The sequence below is a fragment of the Eucyclogobius newberryi genome, unplaced genomic scaffold (assembly GCF_026437365.1).
Source record: "Eucyclogobius newberryi isolate DKJ021-1_F unplaced genomic scaffold, fEucNew1.0.hap1 SCAF_12, whole genome shotgun sequence".
Lineage (NCBI taxonomy): Eukaryota > Metazoa > Chordata > Actinopteri > Gobiiformes > Gobiidae > Eucyclogobius > Eucyclogobius newberryi.
In genome coordinates, this window is record NW_027315746.1 from 7,978,053 (window position 1) to 7,996,902 (window position 18,850).

Here is an 18,850-nt window from a genome sequence, read left to right on the forward strand (position 1 = left end):
ATTGGCCCCATGAGAACGAGACAAGTTTTTGAGATGAAATTGAATAAATGGTGACAATATTTGACACACAATTTTCTTTTTTCTTCTCAAAAAGTAACTGACCATCGCTCAACGCTAAAGCTAAAACAAACAAGCTAGTTTTCCACAGGATCTTATCTAATTTATGTTAAAATGTCATAAACACAACCTTCTTGCACATGATGTTGTCTTTTTAATGTTGTTTGTCTCATTTAACTTTGTCACTTCCACAGTATGGTAAATGTATACATTTTTGGTTTATTTGCTTATTATTTTTGTAACAGATTAAGCTAGTGATTATTATTTTGAGTTTATCATTTTATAGATCGGAAAAGTCCAGTGTATGAGATTTTTCACTACATTTGACACAGCTTGAGGACATCTCCATACAGTACGTTAACAAAACGTCATTAAAAACACACATTTTACATGTTTTTGGAGTCATTTTTGGGTAATTACTGCACTGCCTGAGCCATAGAAGGTTTTCTCTCCCAGCACATGTTTTGGAGTCTGTGTAAAGTTACTTAATTAGTTGGCAATTATTTAATTCATTTAATCCATGAACTTGTTTCAGTCCTAATTTTTGAGCAATAAAACCGCCTGTAAATCAATAAAGCCAAGATTGACAAGTTGAATGCCATACTGTGGACCATTCCGGGGTCCACAAAGTTACATATTGTACCTTTAGCGTTCCAATAAAGTAAAATAGGCCAACATTGTATGAGATAGGAGTTCGTGCCCACGGAAACAACAGAAAAATCTGTGTTTTCGAAGCAGCTCCTCTGACACAATGTCCTCGTTTGCACTTGAGTAAGTTCTCTTCTTACCCATTTTCCTTCTTTTCTCCCCCAAATGGACGGCTCAAGCGCAGGAGCTCTTGTTCTGCACCGCCTTTAATGCACTTGGAGACACTCAACTCACTCCGAAATCCAATTGCAACTACAGATTTCTGCTCAATCGCGCTTGTAAACGCCACACCTCGCTTTAATCTCATCTCCTCAAGACCTCGTGGCCACATCCATGAATCCCATCTAGATTACGTCCTGCACTTCCTACCTCACGAGAAGCCGCTCTCACCGCAGCCAAAACACGCACTCTGACGACACGCACGGCCCGTAAAGATATTAAAAAGCAGTTTGAGGATCTATACAGCCATTCTCACGCCTGGAAAGACGCCGGCGCGGCCCCATTTGCTCGCAGGTCGTGCCCGATTGCCTTGGCTAGCTTTCCGTAATGCTCTGTTCTTGTACTTGTCGCCGCTAAGTGATTCCTCCCCGTCTAATACGCTCGTTTATAATGTCTAGTTACGCCTTTACGACATAAATTCGTAATGCAAAGGTGCGCTACGGCGAATCGCGGCGGGCCTAAATTATTTACTTTTCTTCTCACACTTCGGTTTATGGTCCATTATGCCAAGAGAGAGAGAGAGGAGAGGGACGCCATTACGGAGATAAGAATGAACGCGTATTAAAGACGAGCGTGATTGGGAGGGATTTGCGCGGCGCGGGGAAAGTGCCCGGGCAGATGTGTAATGACGCTGTAGCTCTCCAGAAAAGCTTTTTAACCCATCGCGAAGCTTGTCCGGAGCGATAAACTCTCATGCGAGGCGCCTTTTTCCCGCCGAGTTTGTTATTGTAGTCTATTACGGCGCCGTAATGGGGACGAGTGTGTTTCACTTATGATTGACTGGCTTTACATCAACATTTAGGGAGGCGGAACGGTGTGTATGTGGCGTACACACGAGAGAGAGAGACCGTTAAAGCAGCGCTTTAGACGGACTGTTAAAGGTAAACTGAGTAACTGTTGTTTTTCTATATGGAGATATGGGCCTGGAATGTTCCGCACTATGGCATTATTGTTGCATCATTATTGCCCTCATCAGTAACTTTGCTTTTGCGTTGCATGTTTTTCGAACTTGTGGATTAAAAAACACACACATTACCGTATTTTCCAGATGATAAGTTGCACCTTTTTTCATAGTTTTGGCCTGGGTGCGACTTATACTTATATTTATACTCATAAGTCTCATAACGCAACACATTTATTTTTCACTGCAAGTCAAAAGCGGCCGACGTTGATCCAACATAGTTCCTGAATAAATGTATATGTTAAATAACTCACATAATCTCACTGCTCCCATACCCCTCCCCACAGCGCTACAGTCTTTTCTGCAGCTTTATCAGAAAGTATTAAGAACTAAATAAAACGCTCCATTATGGTAGCGTTCATTCCCAGGAAGTGCAGAAGTGTCTTAATGATATTCATGGTGAACATACAAATTGATGCCCGGAGGCTACGACTTAATGCTGCATATATTAAGTATTGTACAGCAGGAGACCGGGGCAGTGAATGGGAATAATCACGGTAATAAGCCGCTGCAAAAACAAAGGACTCGGCTTGTATTTGATTATTTAGTCGTGGACACGTATCTGGAAACAATGCCCAAGTAATTCATGTTTTCTGCTCTGTACACTAAACGAGCAGCAATGTATTTAAAAAGTGCATTTTTTGTAAGGTTTTCTGATGAGCATCGTGTTTCTTGCTTGGAGATGTTATTGTTCTGCCCGGAATGTTCTACAATCTGGAATTAAACTTGTATTATTCAATTCAAAGCGTTTTTATAGCTTAAAAAATACCATGAAAAGCAAATAGAAGAGAGTATTTAGCTTTACTTAAGTTATATTTAATCGTATAACTTTTTAGAGTAATTGTACTTCTCAGAGTAGTTTTCAGACAGAATTCTACTTCTACTTAATATTTAGTTTTGAAGTAACAGTCTCGTACTTGAGTAAAAGTGCTGTTTTTTCTTCCCACAGTGAGTAAAGTAACAAAAACTTCATGTTGACAATAAGAAATAATGTGTGTTTCTCTTTCAGATATGATTTATTGTCTTCATGTTTGTGGTCTGACCTTTAAAAATAGAAAATGCTGTGAACTATTTCATGTTTTGTTCTTAAAATTTAACTTCAAATGATAAATCACACATTACGTCCCTTACTTGAGTAGTAGTTTATCCAAATACTTTCCTGTAAGATAAACTTAATGCTGTACTGTGAGATACCATCACCATGGAGACGAGCGGGTGGCAGACGTTCCACCAGGAAAGTTACATAGTGCACTTTTATGGTTGTATATATTGTAGAGATCAGAACGCTTTGCTGTTAACGAGAAGCTACTGTTTTTGATAAATAGTAATGATATTAATAATCATGCATCCGGTAACAAGTTATATGTTTTTCTACTTCATAAACGTCATTAAACTAATCAAGAGGCTACGAGAAGCTACAGTTATTGATAAATAATAATGATGATAATACATTTGGTAGCAAGTTATGTTTCATTCATAAACATCATTAAACTAGTCAATAATCAATAGGCTACGAAAAGCTACGTTTTTTGACAAAATAGTAATAATAATAATGTGTTTCCTTCATAAACATAATTAAACTAATCAATAGTCTACGAGAAGCTTCCGTTTTGGATAAATAATAATAATAATAATACATTTGGTAGCAAGTTATGTTTCTTTCATAAACATCATTAAACTAATCAATTATCAATGGCTACGAGAAGCTACGGTTTTGATAAATAGTAATAATAATAAGACATTTTTAGTAGCAAGTCCATAACTCCATAAACATGAATAATCAGTAGGCTGCATGTTGCGTTTTAGCTGTCTCCACAGTGTAATACTGCGTTCCACCCGTAGGACGTCTTTCTCTCTATCATTGTAGGAAACGCTGTATTCCCTGTATATATCTGTCTCCTTTAGTTGTGTCGGCGCTAATGAATAATCCATAACACTTTTCTCCTCTCTCCGTTTTTCATATTTGATGGCTGTTGTTCAAAGGCTGGTCCGAAACGCCACGCTCCCCCCCCCCCCGTCAGAGGGCTCTTCCCCCCCGTCAGAGGGCTTCCCCCCCCCCCCCCCCCCCCGTTACTCCCTCTGCTGTCAGGCTCTGATCTCAGCCCTCCTAATCTGCTTTATGAATCTACTACAACTGCAGTCCGGGGCCAATTACGAGGGCCCGATGAGTGTGAAGTGTGTGTTCATCCCCCGTGGAGCGGCGCAAACAAGGAACTTCAGTGTTAAAGGTGCTTTCAAATATGCATCGATTTGAATTTTCGGCGTGTTTGATACGTGCGGAATACTTTTATTATCGTCTCGCTGTGTTTTCACTCGGTTTCATTTGTTCAAAGTTGTTATCCGTTATGGAAGTGCAAAAAAAAGGACATTTCCATAATCAAAAACGTGGATGTGGTGGAGATCTGAGGGAACGCTCACAAACAGACCTCTGTATGGGAAGAAATCCATTCATTATAATGTAAAAGAGCTGCTTTATTACCCAATATTAGCAAACACAGACTTTAGTACAATATAATGTACAGAAGAATGTGTCCCCAATTAAGTCCCATTGAATCAACACAAATATTTCACCTTTTGCCATATAATTATTCAATGTTGACCATATTTGTTGTTAGTAACATAATATACTTTATACATAAATAAAGGTGTATTATTATTCTTTTTTTTAATGAAACCGATTTATTGAAGCTAAATCAAACGCCTAACTTTCTGTAGGTGGCACGTTATCTACATTATTCTATGGAAATACAAAAGCATACACCTGAATATGATATTGTTTTATGTCATACTGTGGGATAATATAGCCAAAGGAACAACATTTCCAAGTACGAGTTAGGTTTGTGGAGATGCAAGCTCGCTCACGGTCAGGCTCATGTTTTTGTGTGTTTTCAGGGCAATACAAAAAAAAAAGAAAAGACAAAAAAATACAAAAAAGCCTCCAAACATTCTTCATTTTAGTCTATTTTTTTTGGACTAAAAAAATGTTGTTGAAAATTGAAGATGACGTTTTTTACTCAACGTTGTTTGCCACTGCCAAGACTGGTTTGCAATGCTTGTAAAAGTCACTGTGTCCGAAGTGAAGAGCCTTTCAGCCGAGCGTGGCTGCGTTTCTGCATGTGTAAGCTTATGTCGCGACGGACGTGCAGGGGGTCTTTTGTGCCCTCCGGCCCCCCGCGACCGAGGAAGCGCGCTGACCTTTAGTTTGGTGGCGCTGGCTGGTGTGTATACTTACATCAACGTAATTTGCATTAATGTAATCGGAGCCCTGTTCTCCCTCCGGAGCCTGCAGCCTGACGCGCGAGTGATCGTCTGGAAACAGAAGAAGAAACCAGATTAATCACGTTAACGAGGGCGCGGGGAGGAGGAGGGAGGAAGGAAGGAAGGAAGGAGAAAGGAGCTCGGATGCACGGAGGAGGCGCAGACGGTCGGGGATGTGGAAGGAGGAACGGGGTAATGCACTGGACATCCTCAAGTGAGTAAGCGATATGTAAAGACGCTGGCAGAGGCCCCCACTGTCACGTCCGGACGCATTCCACTTCCGTACATATTCTCTGTGGTGAAAGTGTGAGACGTAAAAGAGCAAAGAGTGCATTCACAGCCGCTCCGCAACTTTTGGAAGCTGTGACCTTTAACGTTTTGAGTGTTTTGGATGTTGCAAATGTTCCTTTGGCACAGTGTTGGGAAGTAACTGAAGACATGAACCAAAAATACGCTTTCAGAATACTAATTTGTTTCAGAATGCAGATACTTAAGGAATACAGAGCTACATTTGAAGAGGAAAATGCAGCTCTCACGGTGAGTTCTTTGCGATTTTTCCTGCTCTAATCTGTTTTTATCCTGTGTTTTTACACTTTAATATGAAGCAGCTTAATGTGCAAACGTATTCTTCCCAACACAACTGGATATTTCCATTACAATTAAAACTGTTAAGCAAAAGAAACATTACTTTTTGGACACATTTTACGATAAATAATCAAAACGGCCCAAATCAAACACTTAAAAAAAGGAAACTAACAAGAATATGAAGCTATTTTGAATTAATAATATACGGTAATTACGGCGCCTTTGCGTGTTGTACTACCACGTTTAACTATATTATGTGGAAACCAGTGGAAACCAAAACACAACTATAATTCAATAGAGTTAGAAAAAAAGCTGATAAGAGTTCAAATTAAATCAGCTCGATTAAAAGAGTCAAATGAAGTACGATACGTGCAAGCTAAGGTTTCTACCGTATTTTCCGGACCATAAAGTCGCACCTTTTTTCATAGTTTTGGCCGGGGTGCAACTTCTACTTATATTTATACTTATATACTTATACTCTGGAGCGACTTATATGTGATATTATTTGTTATTTTCACACTTGCAACTGCATTTCATACTCCAGTGCGACTTATACATGTTTTTTTTCTTCTCTATTGTGCATGTTTTTGGCTGGTGCGACTTATACTCCGGACACTACGGTAACTCTAATATGACTGAATCGTCTCAAATCAGATTTCCTGTTGCGATGCAGCCACGTGTCGTTCCGTTTCTCACGACAGCGAGACGAAGACGAGAGCGGATAGAAAAGGGTCAGAGCTGCTCCCGTGGGCCGATGGTTAAAGTCTGTTTGAGGAGGAGAGAGTTTTCCCAGAGTCACGGCGGAGCGATAATAAATCAGGACTGGGAGACAAAAATGTGTGTTTGCAGCGGCGACGAAGAGGAAGAAGATGGAGGAAGAGGAAGAAGATGGAGGAAGAGGAAGAAGATGGAGGAAGAGGAAGAAGATGGAGGAAGAGGGCCACGTACATGCGATGATGTTCCCGTAGCGGTTCTTCATGCGGTTCTCGTCCTTCTTGGCCGAGTCCCAAGCGGCCGACTGTCCTTCAAAAAAGCTCTGCAAAGTAAAACAAGAGAGAAGATTAAAAATAGAGTGGGGCATAAGGCGGGTTTATGAGAACTATAAAACGCACACATTTAGGGTCAAAAGACTCACTGAAAATGTGCTGCTGATTTCTTTCTGGTTGTTGTTCTTGCAGTTTTATTTCATTTTTAAAAAGGTACAAACAACTTTACAAAGGACTACACACTATGAATGGTCTGATGACTTCATGTGGATCATACTTGTGCTCAAACGTTTCAATTTGGTGGAAAAAAGTAAAAGTGTTCGAGAATGTTTAATATTGTTTTCATATTTTATCCTGGTTAAATAAAGGTCAAATTAAAAACAATTAAAAAAAATGTGTAGCATATTTGAAATGTAGTGGAGAGGTTTGTAGTAAAAAAAGATAATACATGAGATTTGTTATATGTTAAAAAAATGAACTGTGAAAACTGTATTTACCATCAAAAGGTCATTGTTAAAACATTAAACCAGATTTATTAACACACATTTCACACTGAATCAATGTAAAAAAAAATCAATGTAGTGTACTTTTCTGACTTTAAGCTGCTACTAATTTCCCTCGCTTAAGATAAGATAAGAGCCCTGCGGTTATTTTAACGGCCCGTATATGGAAAAGTTCTATTTTCTTTGTACATTTCGTTGGAGTGGCTTGTATTCAGAAGCGCTCTAAAGCCTGTAAAGTAGAAAACTCAGAAGCCTTTTGAGTTGTGCATAAATGTGCTCGACTTGACAACCTACAGCATAATGACAGAGACTCAAAATGGAAAAGTACATGCCACATGCCATAGCTGGCCCTGAACTACAGCGAGGGCTCGCGAGGCAACGAAAAATCATGACACTGTATTTAATATATTTGGAAACTGATGATGTCGAATAATGCAACATATTATGCATTATTTGTTGTACTTTTGCTTTGGCATCGCGTGTTTTAGCACTTAAAATAATGCCTGTAATGTAACATGACTTTGCTCATCAGTATCGCTACAGGAGGGAATTACGGTGGGGAAATAAACCAAAGCTAGCTTGCCTCTGACACAGTAATGTAAACGTGCAGTTGTAATCAATGTTAAAAGTCTGACAATGATTTATAATCTGAGAAACAGCACAGGAAACCTCAGGATTTCCACCTTTGACGTCACAAAATCAGAAATGTGAAACCGAGTGTTATTCTGAGGCTCAAAGAGAGAAGAACTCGTGAGGATTAATAAAACAAGCGTGAATGAAGCAAAATACAACTCCAGGTCCGTTTTTGATGACGAGAACATGATTAAAAGCTCCGACAAGTCAATTCAGCATAACAAACGTGTCCTTTAACGTTCATTTCGCGGTGGATTCCTGACCTGAAAACTTTGTGAACTCTTCTTCAATGTACGAAATGTGTCCCGTAAACCTGTCGCCACGGTGATAAATCCCACGCATGTATCCAATGAACACTTCCATATCCAAACACAGACGTTTTACACAGTCTCCGGTCCGTTGTAACCGACTCTCTTAAAACTGCACTCGACTCAGAGTTCTCACAGGCCCAGAGAGAGAGAGAGAGAGAGACATATCCACATCATTATTAGACACGACGCTCGAGGAGGAGTCCTGGGGCGCCTTGTCAAATAGTGTCTCCGCCCGCCGCGGCCCTCTGCCACCGGGGCGCGACGCGAGCGGCGAAGCCTGTGCCACCGGCGTCGGAATAAAAAAACCCAGCGCGGATCAGAACTGAACCGCCGCTCGGATTAAACTCATGAAATATGGATGGCCTCTCGCAGGGGAGGCTTCGCTCACACTGACACCCGGCACAATTAAGACAAATTAAGAGGATACGTCTCCACTGCCAGACCCCCGCCGCTCAGGGGGAAGCGGGGTCGACTTCAGGGGAAACTTTGCCTCTCACACGGGCTAGAATTCCGTTTTTTCCACACATGATCTCTAATCTGTCAGTTCTGTTGCCTGCATGTCGTATATGTTGGTTAGAAGGACACGTTATATGAGCTTTAAACCACGTTATAACATTGTTCCTTCATCAAAAATGTACCCAAAGTTGTATTTCTGTTTGCGAAGTCCTCTCTCCTCTGAGTCTCATAAAACACTCAGTTTCAAATTCTCCAGTTTCGTCAAGTCAAAAGTGGACGTCCTAAGATCTCCTGTGCTGTTTTTAAGTCTATGAATCAACACGTTTTGAGCATATATGATGCCAAATCACGTTCATTATGACTGCGGATTTGTTTTTTCCTCCCACATTGTAATTCCCTCCGCTGCCAGTAGACGACGTGCTAACTGCTAGCATCAAATGTGTATGAGGGGCGTGGCCTGACATGTGTCCTCTAACTGGTCTAAAGTACATCAGGCTCGATCTCCTGAGAAGGAAATGACTCGTCTGTGATTAACATTATTGGATAACTTTGACCAACCCAGGGCTGTATCTGAATGTCCCGCCCGGACCCCAACCCCTCATTCACCAAATATATATATAGTCCTGCAGTCATTAGCAGACGGTACAGAGATGCGGACACTCTGGGGGGAAAAGAAACATCAGCTAAACTCTGGCAAGAATGGATTTCTGTAACGAATATCTGTCAAATCCATCCGTGTTCGTCACGTTAAATATAAATACAAATCAGACTTTTTTGCCTGAGAGGTTGAATGTCTGTGTAATCCCTCAGTGAACTCGCTCTTACACTCTTAATGCTCTGAGAGTAGAGTCTGTCTCAACACAAGAGGTACGTGACCAGCGCTAATGACTTTACTCTGCAACAGTTTATTTTACAGTTGTTTATCACGGGTCAACAGTGCGTTAAAGCCGCTTTTCTATCAGCATTCACGCGTCATCTGCAGTTAGAGACCTGTCGCCGTCTACTTTTCTACTTTTAAGTCCGTCAGGATCAATAAAGTATCTCTAAAAAGTAAAGTATCGCTGTATCCATGGTACCCGGACGTTCAGACAGCGCAGACACGGTGCGACCTCTACATAGCGCTCTTTGTGGGGAATAGTGTGGACATTCGGACACAGTCGAAGTCTGAAGATCTACAAACTGGGAACAAACCCACAAACAAGACTAGAAAACCACCAAAGTACGGCCCGCACAGTCGTTTGAGACGCACTGGCTTCAAAACCGTGGCATCGAGCAGACTTGGGGCCCAAACCCACAACTGCTAATGTACGTTGTAATCGATTTAACGTGGCTCTACGCAGGAAGAACACGGACACGGATGCGCTGGTCGGAGGCAGCGCAGTCTCGAAAGCGGCGCCGTCTTCCATCACAGTAGATGGTTCCGCTTGGGCGGCTCCGTGGCAGCCGGCGGCGCATTTATCTCCGAAATAAAAGGGCTCCGAGACGGTGCGCAAGGACGTACGCCGGCGTTATTGGCGATTTCACTGAGGAACAGCTTTAATATGCTAAAAATATGTCCCGTGGCGCTCAGGACGGAGGGACGAGGGAGACGGATGGCGGACGGGGGTCTTTTACTCCGATGGACCGGTGTCGCTCTGCCCGTCGCTCTTGCCTGTCGCTCTGCCTGTCGCCCTGAAGGATGCCGGTCTAATGTCAGCCGCCTCGGCACAAATCAACGTCAAATATACAAGCGCCGCTCCCGTCTGAGTCACTGCGGATCCTGTGCAGGTCTTTACACGGGAAATATGCGTCTTTCCGAGCAGGAATGTGCAGTTAAATCACATTTTATAATCGACAGGGCCACAGCCAATCATCTGTCAGTAAAGGATGCGGTTTGGAAGAAGAAATTTGATCTGTTTTTGTCGTGTCGGATGGGAATTATTAAACGTCTGTATCGTTTAAGTTAAGACAATTAAAGTGCCCATGACAGGTCGGACGACTCATTCAACTAAATATATAAATATAATAAAAATTTTGATTTAAAATTCTTAAACATGTCATCACAGAATAGCAAATTTGTTTAGTTTATAATTTCACTTCCTGTTTGTACGTGATGACATCACACTAGGAAATTACCCAGCAAACACTGGGCAAAAAATAATCTAATGTCACATTTTATTTTAATTTACAAATACAAATATATGAGAGTGACTTTATTTTGTTGAATTAATGTTTAGAGAGTCAAAAAAAGTTGTTTCTTTGTGTAAATGATGCATAAACTTTGACTGGAAAGAGTGTCCCTGTCATTTTCTACCGATTTTTCAATGTTTTCTCCACAAAGGCAAGGCAAGGCAAGTTTATTTGTAGAGCACATTTCATACACAAGGCAATTCAAAGTGCTTCACAGCAGGAAAAATGCATTCAAATCACAAAGAAATTACAGAAACAGAAATACAATAAAATTAACTAAATTAAAAATTATCAATCCAACTGATTTTCTAAACTAATAAAATCACAAACAAAAGAGAAGAGTGCAAAGAAAAAATCCTTTCAGTCATATGCGCAGCTAAACAAAACTGTTTTTAGCTTAGATTTGAACATTGTCAGAGTAGAAGCCTGTCTCACATCTTCAGGAAGACTGTTCCAGATTTTAGCTGCATAAAACTGAAACGCAGATTCCCCATGTTTTGTCCTGACTCTGGGCACCAGCAGGAGGCCGGTCCCTGAGGTCCTCAGAGTCCGAGATGGTTCATATGGCACTAACATATCCAAGATGTACTTTGGTGCTAGGCCATGGAGAGACTTGTACACAAGCAGAGCTGCTTTAAAGTCTATTCTCTGAGCCACAGGGAGCCAGTGCAGAGACCTGAGAACAGGACTAATGTGATCATACTTCCTGGTTCTAGTCAGGACCCGAGCAGCAGCGTTCTGGATGTACTGCAGCTGTTTTACAGCTCGTTTGGAGAGGCCAGTGAGCAGGCCGTTACAGTAGTCTAATCTACTGGAGACAAACGCATGGATAAGTCTCTCTAAATTTGGTTTTGACACTATATTTTTGATTTTGGCAATGTTTTTTAGATGGTAAAAAGCTGCTGATGTTATTGATTTGACGTGGCTATTAAAGTTCAAGTCTGAGTCCATTATCACCCCCAGATTTCTAATTTGGTTTGTAGGTTTTAGAGCGAGACTCTGGAGGTGACCGCTAACACTTTCTCTTTGTTTCTGTGGGCCAAAAACGATTATTTCAGTCTTGTCTGAGTTCAGCTGGAGAAAGTTGTTTTGCATCCACAAACTGATCTGTTGGATGCAGTGACAGAGTGAATCTACTGGTCCATAGTCACTTGCCGATAGTGAAACATAGATCTGAGTGTCGTCTGCATAATTGTGATAGGACACATTTTCACTGCGTATCAACTGACCTAACGGCAGCATGTAGAGGTTGAACAGAAGGGGACCCAGGACTGACCCTTGGGGCACTCCACAGGTCAGGGTCATGTGGTCTGAGACACAGCTACCAATTTCAACAAAGTACTTCCTGTCTTCCAGATAGGACCTTAACCAGTTAATGGCAGTGCCAGTGATGCCCACCCAGTCCTCTAGTCTCTGTAAGAGGATCCCATGATCGACAGTGTCAAAAGCAGCACTCAGATCTAACAGAATTAAGACTGAGGCTTTGCCCGTGTCAGTGTTCAGGCGGATGTCATTTGTCACCTTGACAAGAGCAGTCTCAGTGCTGTGATGAGGTCTAAAACCTGACTGAAAAACATCAAATGAGTTTTTTATTAAGAGGAAATCTGTGAGCTGTTGGTAAACAACCTTTTCAAGGACTTTGCCCAAAAATGGCAGATTAGAGATGGGCCGGTAATGACTCAGTACTGCGGCATCAAGACTGCTCTTCTTTAGGAGAGGCTTTATGACCGCAGTTTTCAAAGACATTGGGAATGTTCCAGATTGAAGCGACATGTTAACTATGTGAGTGAATGGTGCTAACAAACTGTTCAGCACAGACTTTAGAAATCTGGTGGGTAACACATCAAGGCAGCATGTAGATGAACTCAGACTGGTGATGATCTCATGGACAGTTTTGTCAGTTACTGGTGCAAAGTGAGTTAGCTCTAAGTGTCTGGGTGGTTTTAGGGTAATTTTTTGCATTGTGGGATTTATAGCATTTTTAATGCCCTGAACTTTGTCATTAAAGAATAATGCAAACTCATTACACTTGGATGTGGAAATGAGTTCTAACGGCAGCTGAGCTGGAGGGTTTGTTAATCTGTTTACTGTGGCAAACAGGACACGCGAGTTGTTACTGCAGCTTCCAATTATTTCAGAAAAATATCTTTCCCTAGTTCTACATAAGATTAGGTTGTACATGTTCAGCTTTTCTTTGTAAATCTCTTTTTGAACCTGGAGCTTTGACTTGCGCCATTTCCGTTCGGCCCTGCGGCACTCCCTTTTCTGTGCCCTGACCGAATCATCATTTCTCTACGGCGCCTTCTGCTTATTTTTAACCATTTTAGCCTTTATAGGGGCGATGGTGTCCAGAACATTCAAAACACTAGATGTAACAGAGTTCAACAAATCATTTACATTAGAACATGAGACATTTTCAAAGTTTATCATTTCCATAAACAGTGCACCTGTGCCATCACTTATGTGTCTCCTCTGAACAACTGCAGGACCAACCGGAGGTTGGGGAGAAACAGACAGGTCAAAGAAGACACAGAAATGATCAGACAGAGCAACATCGATCACATTAACATTTGAAATATTTACCCCCTTCGTAATTATGAGATCTAGAGTGTGTCCTTTGCTGTGGGTGGGGCCTCTCACATGCTGAGTAAGACTGAAGGTTTCAAGGACAGCATCAAGCTCTTTAGCGTTTCTATCACAAACATTATCAACATGCACATTGAAATCACCTGTAATGACCAAACCATCAAAGTCTGTGCATATGACTGAAAGCATCTCAGTAAAATCATCAATAAAACTTTGGCAGTGCTGGGGAGGCTTGTATAAAACAATGAAGAGAATGGATGGAGACCGTTTTAGCTCCATTTTAAAGGGTACATACTCAAATGATGAAAACACCCCAAAAGACAACCTGCGGGTAATTATTTCATCTCTAAAGACAGCACAGACTCCACCCCCTTTTTTGTTTTCTCGTGTTTCAGATTCAAACTTACAGTTGGGTGGAGCAGATTCTATCAGAACTACATTTCCTGTGTTTTTGTCAAGCCATGTTTCAGTTAAAAACATAAAATCAAGATTATAAGAAGAAATAAAATTATTAATTAAGAGAGATTTGTTACATAAGGATCTGACATTTAGCACAGCAAGTTTCAGACTAGTTTCAGTGGGACTGGGCTTTATCTTTTCACAGGGAATATGAATCACATTTCTCAGATTGGGCCTGACTCGCATTTTGTTTTTCCATCTGTGTGATGATGTGACTACAGAAATAGCACTAGGGGGGGCTCTTTTTACATAGGGCCCCGGGTTGGTTTGATTTTTAATGTGACAAAGACCGACTTGATTGGTGTAAAACTATAATTTGTATGTACAACAGGTATAAATACACCTGTAAACAACTTTATACGTGACTTTATATGTTACTTTAATATTGAAAACCATTTTTAGTTGCGTTCAATAAGACAAAAGAACCCAGGAAGTTTTGCATGGTCCTTTTTTAACTAGAAATGATCAATACCATATATTTCCTCAGCCTCCTTGTCCCCACTTTGCAACGTTACAATTTGTAATGAATAAATACATAATATGATGCTTAAAATCAATTCTAATCCTAACATTTCCTTGCATGCATTTTTAATTTGCATTTCAAGCAAGTTCAAACTCAAACCTTGAAATGATCGAGCGCAAATCAATTGTGAGATCATCCAATCATTGAACACAGCGTAACAAACACGAGAAATGTAGAGTTTTAGCCAATCACAAGCCTGCATACAAGCATGTCCTTTTATCAGCAAATAAATATAAAAAAACAGATGCTAGTCAATATTAACAATAACAATTTCGTCTTTATACGAAAGAAACGTTACATAAACAGGGAAAAATCTGGAATAATCTTGAGTTTTGTTGGAAATAGTAAAATACGACATGAAAACAAAGAAAGTAGAGTTAAAAATGACTCTCTATTGTCTAAATGTCCAATACGGTATATCGACACGGCTGCCAATTCTACGTACAGTGTTTTATGGAATAACTCCACGGTAAAACTATGCAAAAAAAAAAAAACACAGAAAAGAAAAGTGGTGCTATAAATTAAGCCTTAAACTATGCGGAGCAGAATGGTGCTTCCAAACACAGACACAATACCATGTTGAGAGCAGTGGCTTCAACTCGATGCCAAATTCCGGAGACGATGACATCGCTCGGCTGTGGCTCCGCTCGAGGAAAACCATCGGCTCCGCGTGTAACAAACTTCCGATTTTCGTCGTTTGCTTCAGCGCCACGAGTCGTTTTGCGCTCGCTACAAACGACCGCCGCTGGAGCCGAGCCGAGCGAGCGAGTTTTAATTACCGCGAACCTGCTGCATCCGCTCAGGCGACTTTGAGGGAAAGAAGCTCGTCTAAAGAAGTTCTGTCCTCATTGAGTCACAATGAGGAGGACAATATGATGTAATATAATGCGCTCGGAAGTGGCCAAAGAGAGACCGTGTTTGAGTTTGTGGATTGTATACGACAAAAACATATGGCAGATTATTTAGATTGGTATTAAGACGAGGACTAAACCAGAACTAAAAGATACGGTGGCCCAGAAGTGTAAAAGTCATTTACAGCCACAGCAACAAATCTATGCAAAGAACCACAACTTATTCTCAAAAGCAGGAAAAGTTTTAACAAAATTGTGAAACGTTTATCAAAAGCGGGAAACGTTTAAAGAAAAATAGGAAAACTTTTTAACAGAAATAGGAAAAGTTTTGAACAGAAGCTGGAAACTAACAAAATTGGGATATTTTTTTGTTTTTTTTACAAAAATGGGATTTTTTTAACAGAACCGGAAACAGTTTGGCAAAAGAAATGCAGGAAAAAATGAACAAAAACAGTTTTGTCCAATTTGGGAATCTGTTCTAGATTTGTGTTGTCTTGATGTAAATTTGTTTTGCACATCTGGGCCACCGTAAAAAGAAGTAAATCAGGTCTACATTGGTTTAAACATTTATTTGGCAGATAAAATGTATACTGACTGACAAATTAAAATGGTCAACTGAATATTTTTAAAAAGTACGGATAATTTTGTTTGATACAAGAAAAAAATACTTCAAAATAAGTAATAATAATAGCCTCATAAAGACTGAACAAAAGCTTGAATCATTCTCAATAAACTATGTGTTCATTATGAATATATGAAGTGTTTGTTTGTGCTTTGTTAAGGATAATAAGTACAAAAACTACTAAATATCGAGAATTAAAGTAATTTCCACTCGTGTAGATACAGCATTGCAACAGGAGGTGGACAACACTTCATAAAACATGTAAAAAAGTACGGCACAATCGCAAGGACAAAAACAAGGACAGACAGACAGAGACAGAGAGACAGACAGACAGACAGACAGACACGTGGCACATCAAAAGACGCGCCTGCACGTTCAGGAGTATCATAAAGCCAGTCGAAGTGTGAAGTGGGCCCGGTAAATGCCCTTTTCAGAACCGCAAATAACCAACACTTGGGTCAAACGCTTGGGCTTCTGACATTTGCACAGAACTCAGTGGTAAACAACAGCCTTACCTCGTTTATCTGATCCCAGGGTAAGAATGAGAAGCAAGGGATTAAAGAAAGAAAGAAAGAGGTAAATATAGACATGTTTAGGAGCATTAGAAAGGGCATTAACCTTAAAACAGGTTCAACAGAAAGAAGGGAGACGGAGGTGGTTAGCAAAGTGGGCAGAACGAGATGAACACAGATGAGTAAATGAATAAAAGGCTGTGAGTGGATGAGATGTAATATAAAGAAGTAAAAACATGTTCACAAAGTGATGTGTTGATGGAGGTGGAAAAGAAAAGCAAGAGTAAGAGTTAGACAGGCTAAACTGTAATGGATGAATGAAAGCAGCTCTTTTGTCCTGGTTTACAGCTTCACGGGTCTATCATAGGTGCTTTAGACCTGGTTTAGATCTGGTTTAGACCTGGTTTAGATCTGGTTTAGATCTGGTTTAGACCTGGTTTAGACCTGATTTAGTCCTGGTTTAGTCCTGGTTTCTGGTTTAGTCCTGGTTTAGTCTTGGTTTGGACCTGGTTTAGCCCTGGTTTAGGCCTGGTTTAGATCTGGTTTAGATCTGGTTTAGACCTGGTTTAGACCTGGTTTAGATCTGGTTTAGACCTGGTTTAGACCTGATTTAGTCCTGGTTTAGTCCTGGTTTCTGGTTTAGTCCTGGTTTAGTCTTGGTTTGGACCTGGTTTAGCCCTGGTTTAGGCCTGGTTTAGATCTGGTTTAGACCTGGTTTAGACCTGATTTAGTCCTGGTTTAGCCCTGGTTTAGGCCTGGTTTAGTCCTGGTTTAGTCCTGGTTCCTGGTTTAGTCCTGGTTTAGTCCTGGTTTAGTCCTGGTTTGGACCTGGTTTGGACCTGGTTTGGACCGGACCTGGTTTAGCCCTGGTTAAGTCCTGGTTTAGTGCATCTACAGTGGTCAGAATTTGAGGTGCTTTTAGTCCTAGTTTAGTCCTGGTTTAGTCCTGGGCTGGACCTGGTTTAGACCTGGTTTAGCCCTGGTTTAGCCCTGGTTTAGCTCTGGTTTAGTCCTGATTTAGTCTTGGTTTAGATCTGGTTTAGTCCTGGTTTAGTCCTGGTTTAGTCCTGGTTTAGTCCTGGTTTAGTCCTGGTTTAGTCCTGGTTTGGACCTGGTTTGGACCTGGTTTGGACCGGACCTGGTTTGGACCTGGTTTAGCCCTGGTTTAGCTCTGGTTTAGCCCTGGTTTAGCCCTGGTTTAGCCCTGGTTTAGCCCTGGTTTAGTCCTGGTTTAGTCCTGGGCTGGACCTGGTTTAGTCCTGGTTTAGCCCTGGTTTAGCCCTGGTTTAGCCCTGGTTTAGCCCTGGTTTAGCCCTGGTTTAGCCCTGGTTTAGTCCTGGTTTAGTCCTGGGCTGGACCTGGTTTAGTCCTGGTTTAGCCCTGGTTTAGTCCTGGTTTAGCCCTGGTTTAGTCCTGGTTTAGTCCTGGTTTAGTCCTGGGCTGGACCTGGTTTAGCCCTGGTTCAGTGCAGCTTTAGCAGGATCTGTATCCATCCAAATTGGTCCAGGAAAAGGAAGTGAACCAGCCTCAGTCTGTTTAAAATGAGGTCGTTCATTTAGTTTTACTTTTTAGACAAGGAACTCACAAGCATAAATTATTCAAAACACATCATGAAAACCAGAGCCTGTTCATCAGGCATTTCAACATAATAAATATGCTCCACCATCTTCACAATATTCCAATGTCCGGACAGTTTTTATACTATAATGACTATACTTTAGGAGGAAAAGACACAGGCCGACAGAGGACAGCGAGTGGACGGTCGGGGGAGGGGCTGTCGGGGGAGGGGCTGTCGGGGGAGGGGCTGTTGGGGGAGGGGCTTCTGACTGACTGAAGTCGTGGAGGCCCGTTGACCCCAAACGCCTGTATTCATAATGGATCAGACGCGAGCGGGCAGTGACAGGACGACTGCCCCAAAATGGCCGGAGGATAAGGGCCCCGGGACGATGCATTATTGAACAGAGACGAGGGGGACAGAGGTGGAGAGGTAATTAGAGAAGGACGCTAATGAAGGACAGGAGACACAACTGCACACACATTATTAATGAAGTGCGTCCGTCTTAAAACTTGCTCTTGTACTTTTGCATCTTATATTTTAGAACTTCGTTTTGAAACCCAGACGTGACTCTTCACCGATCGGGCGTTCCCTCGTCTGGATTTGGTGTTAGCATGAAAAGCTAGCTTGCCCCGGCATGCTAACGTAAATGGCGCAGCGGTAATTAGCGCGATTTGACGGCGGAATTTTATGATTTATCAGGAAAATTTTCGCAAACGAGCATGAATGAAGCTAAATACAACTCCAGACGTGTTTTTGAGGAATGTTACGACACGGTAAGACATGGTAAATCACGGTAAATCACGGTAAATCACGGTAAATCGCGGCTACACGATAAACTAATAACGTTACATCGACACTTCAAAATACGGAGTTTCACTGAAGAGAACTGAACATTTTTGTCTACTATATCCTGCTTTTTGCCGTTTTTCCGTCAAATATTTGAGATTTAATGA

General features: G+C 41.3%; 1 protein-coding gene across 3 annotated transcripts in view; it reads right to left on the reverse strand.

The window, feature by feature from the left end:
* LOC140356020 (receptor-type tyrosine-protein phosphatase mu-like) overlaps positions 1 to 18,850 on the reverse strand; it is a 362,562-nt gene that overhangs the window by 62,934 nt on the left and 280,778 nt on the right. For all 3 annotated transcript variants that reach the window (XM_072440712.1, XM_072440711.1, XM_072440710.1), the window contains 2 exons: positions 6,677 to 6,764; positions 5,118 to 5,194 (listed from right to left, as the gene is read on the reverse strand). In XM_072440712.1, the coding sequence (XP_072296813.1) occupies positions 5,118 to 5,194; positions 6,677 to 6,764 (165 nt within the window). The remainder of the gene's footprint in view (positions 1 to 5,117; positions 5,195 to 6,676; positions 6,765 to 18,850) is intronic.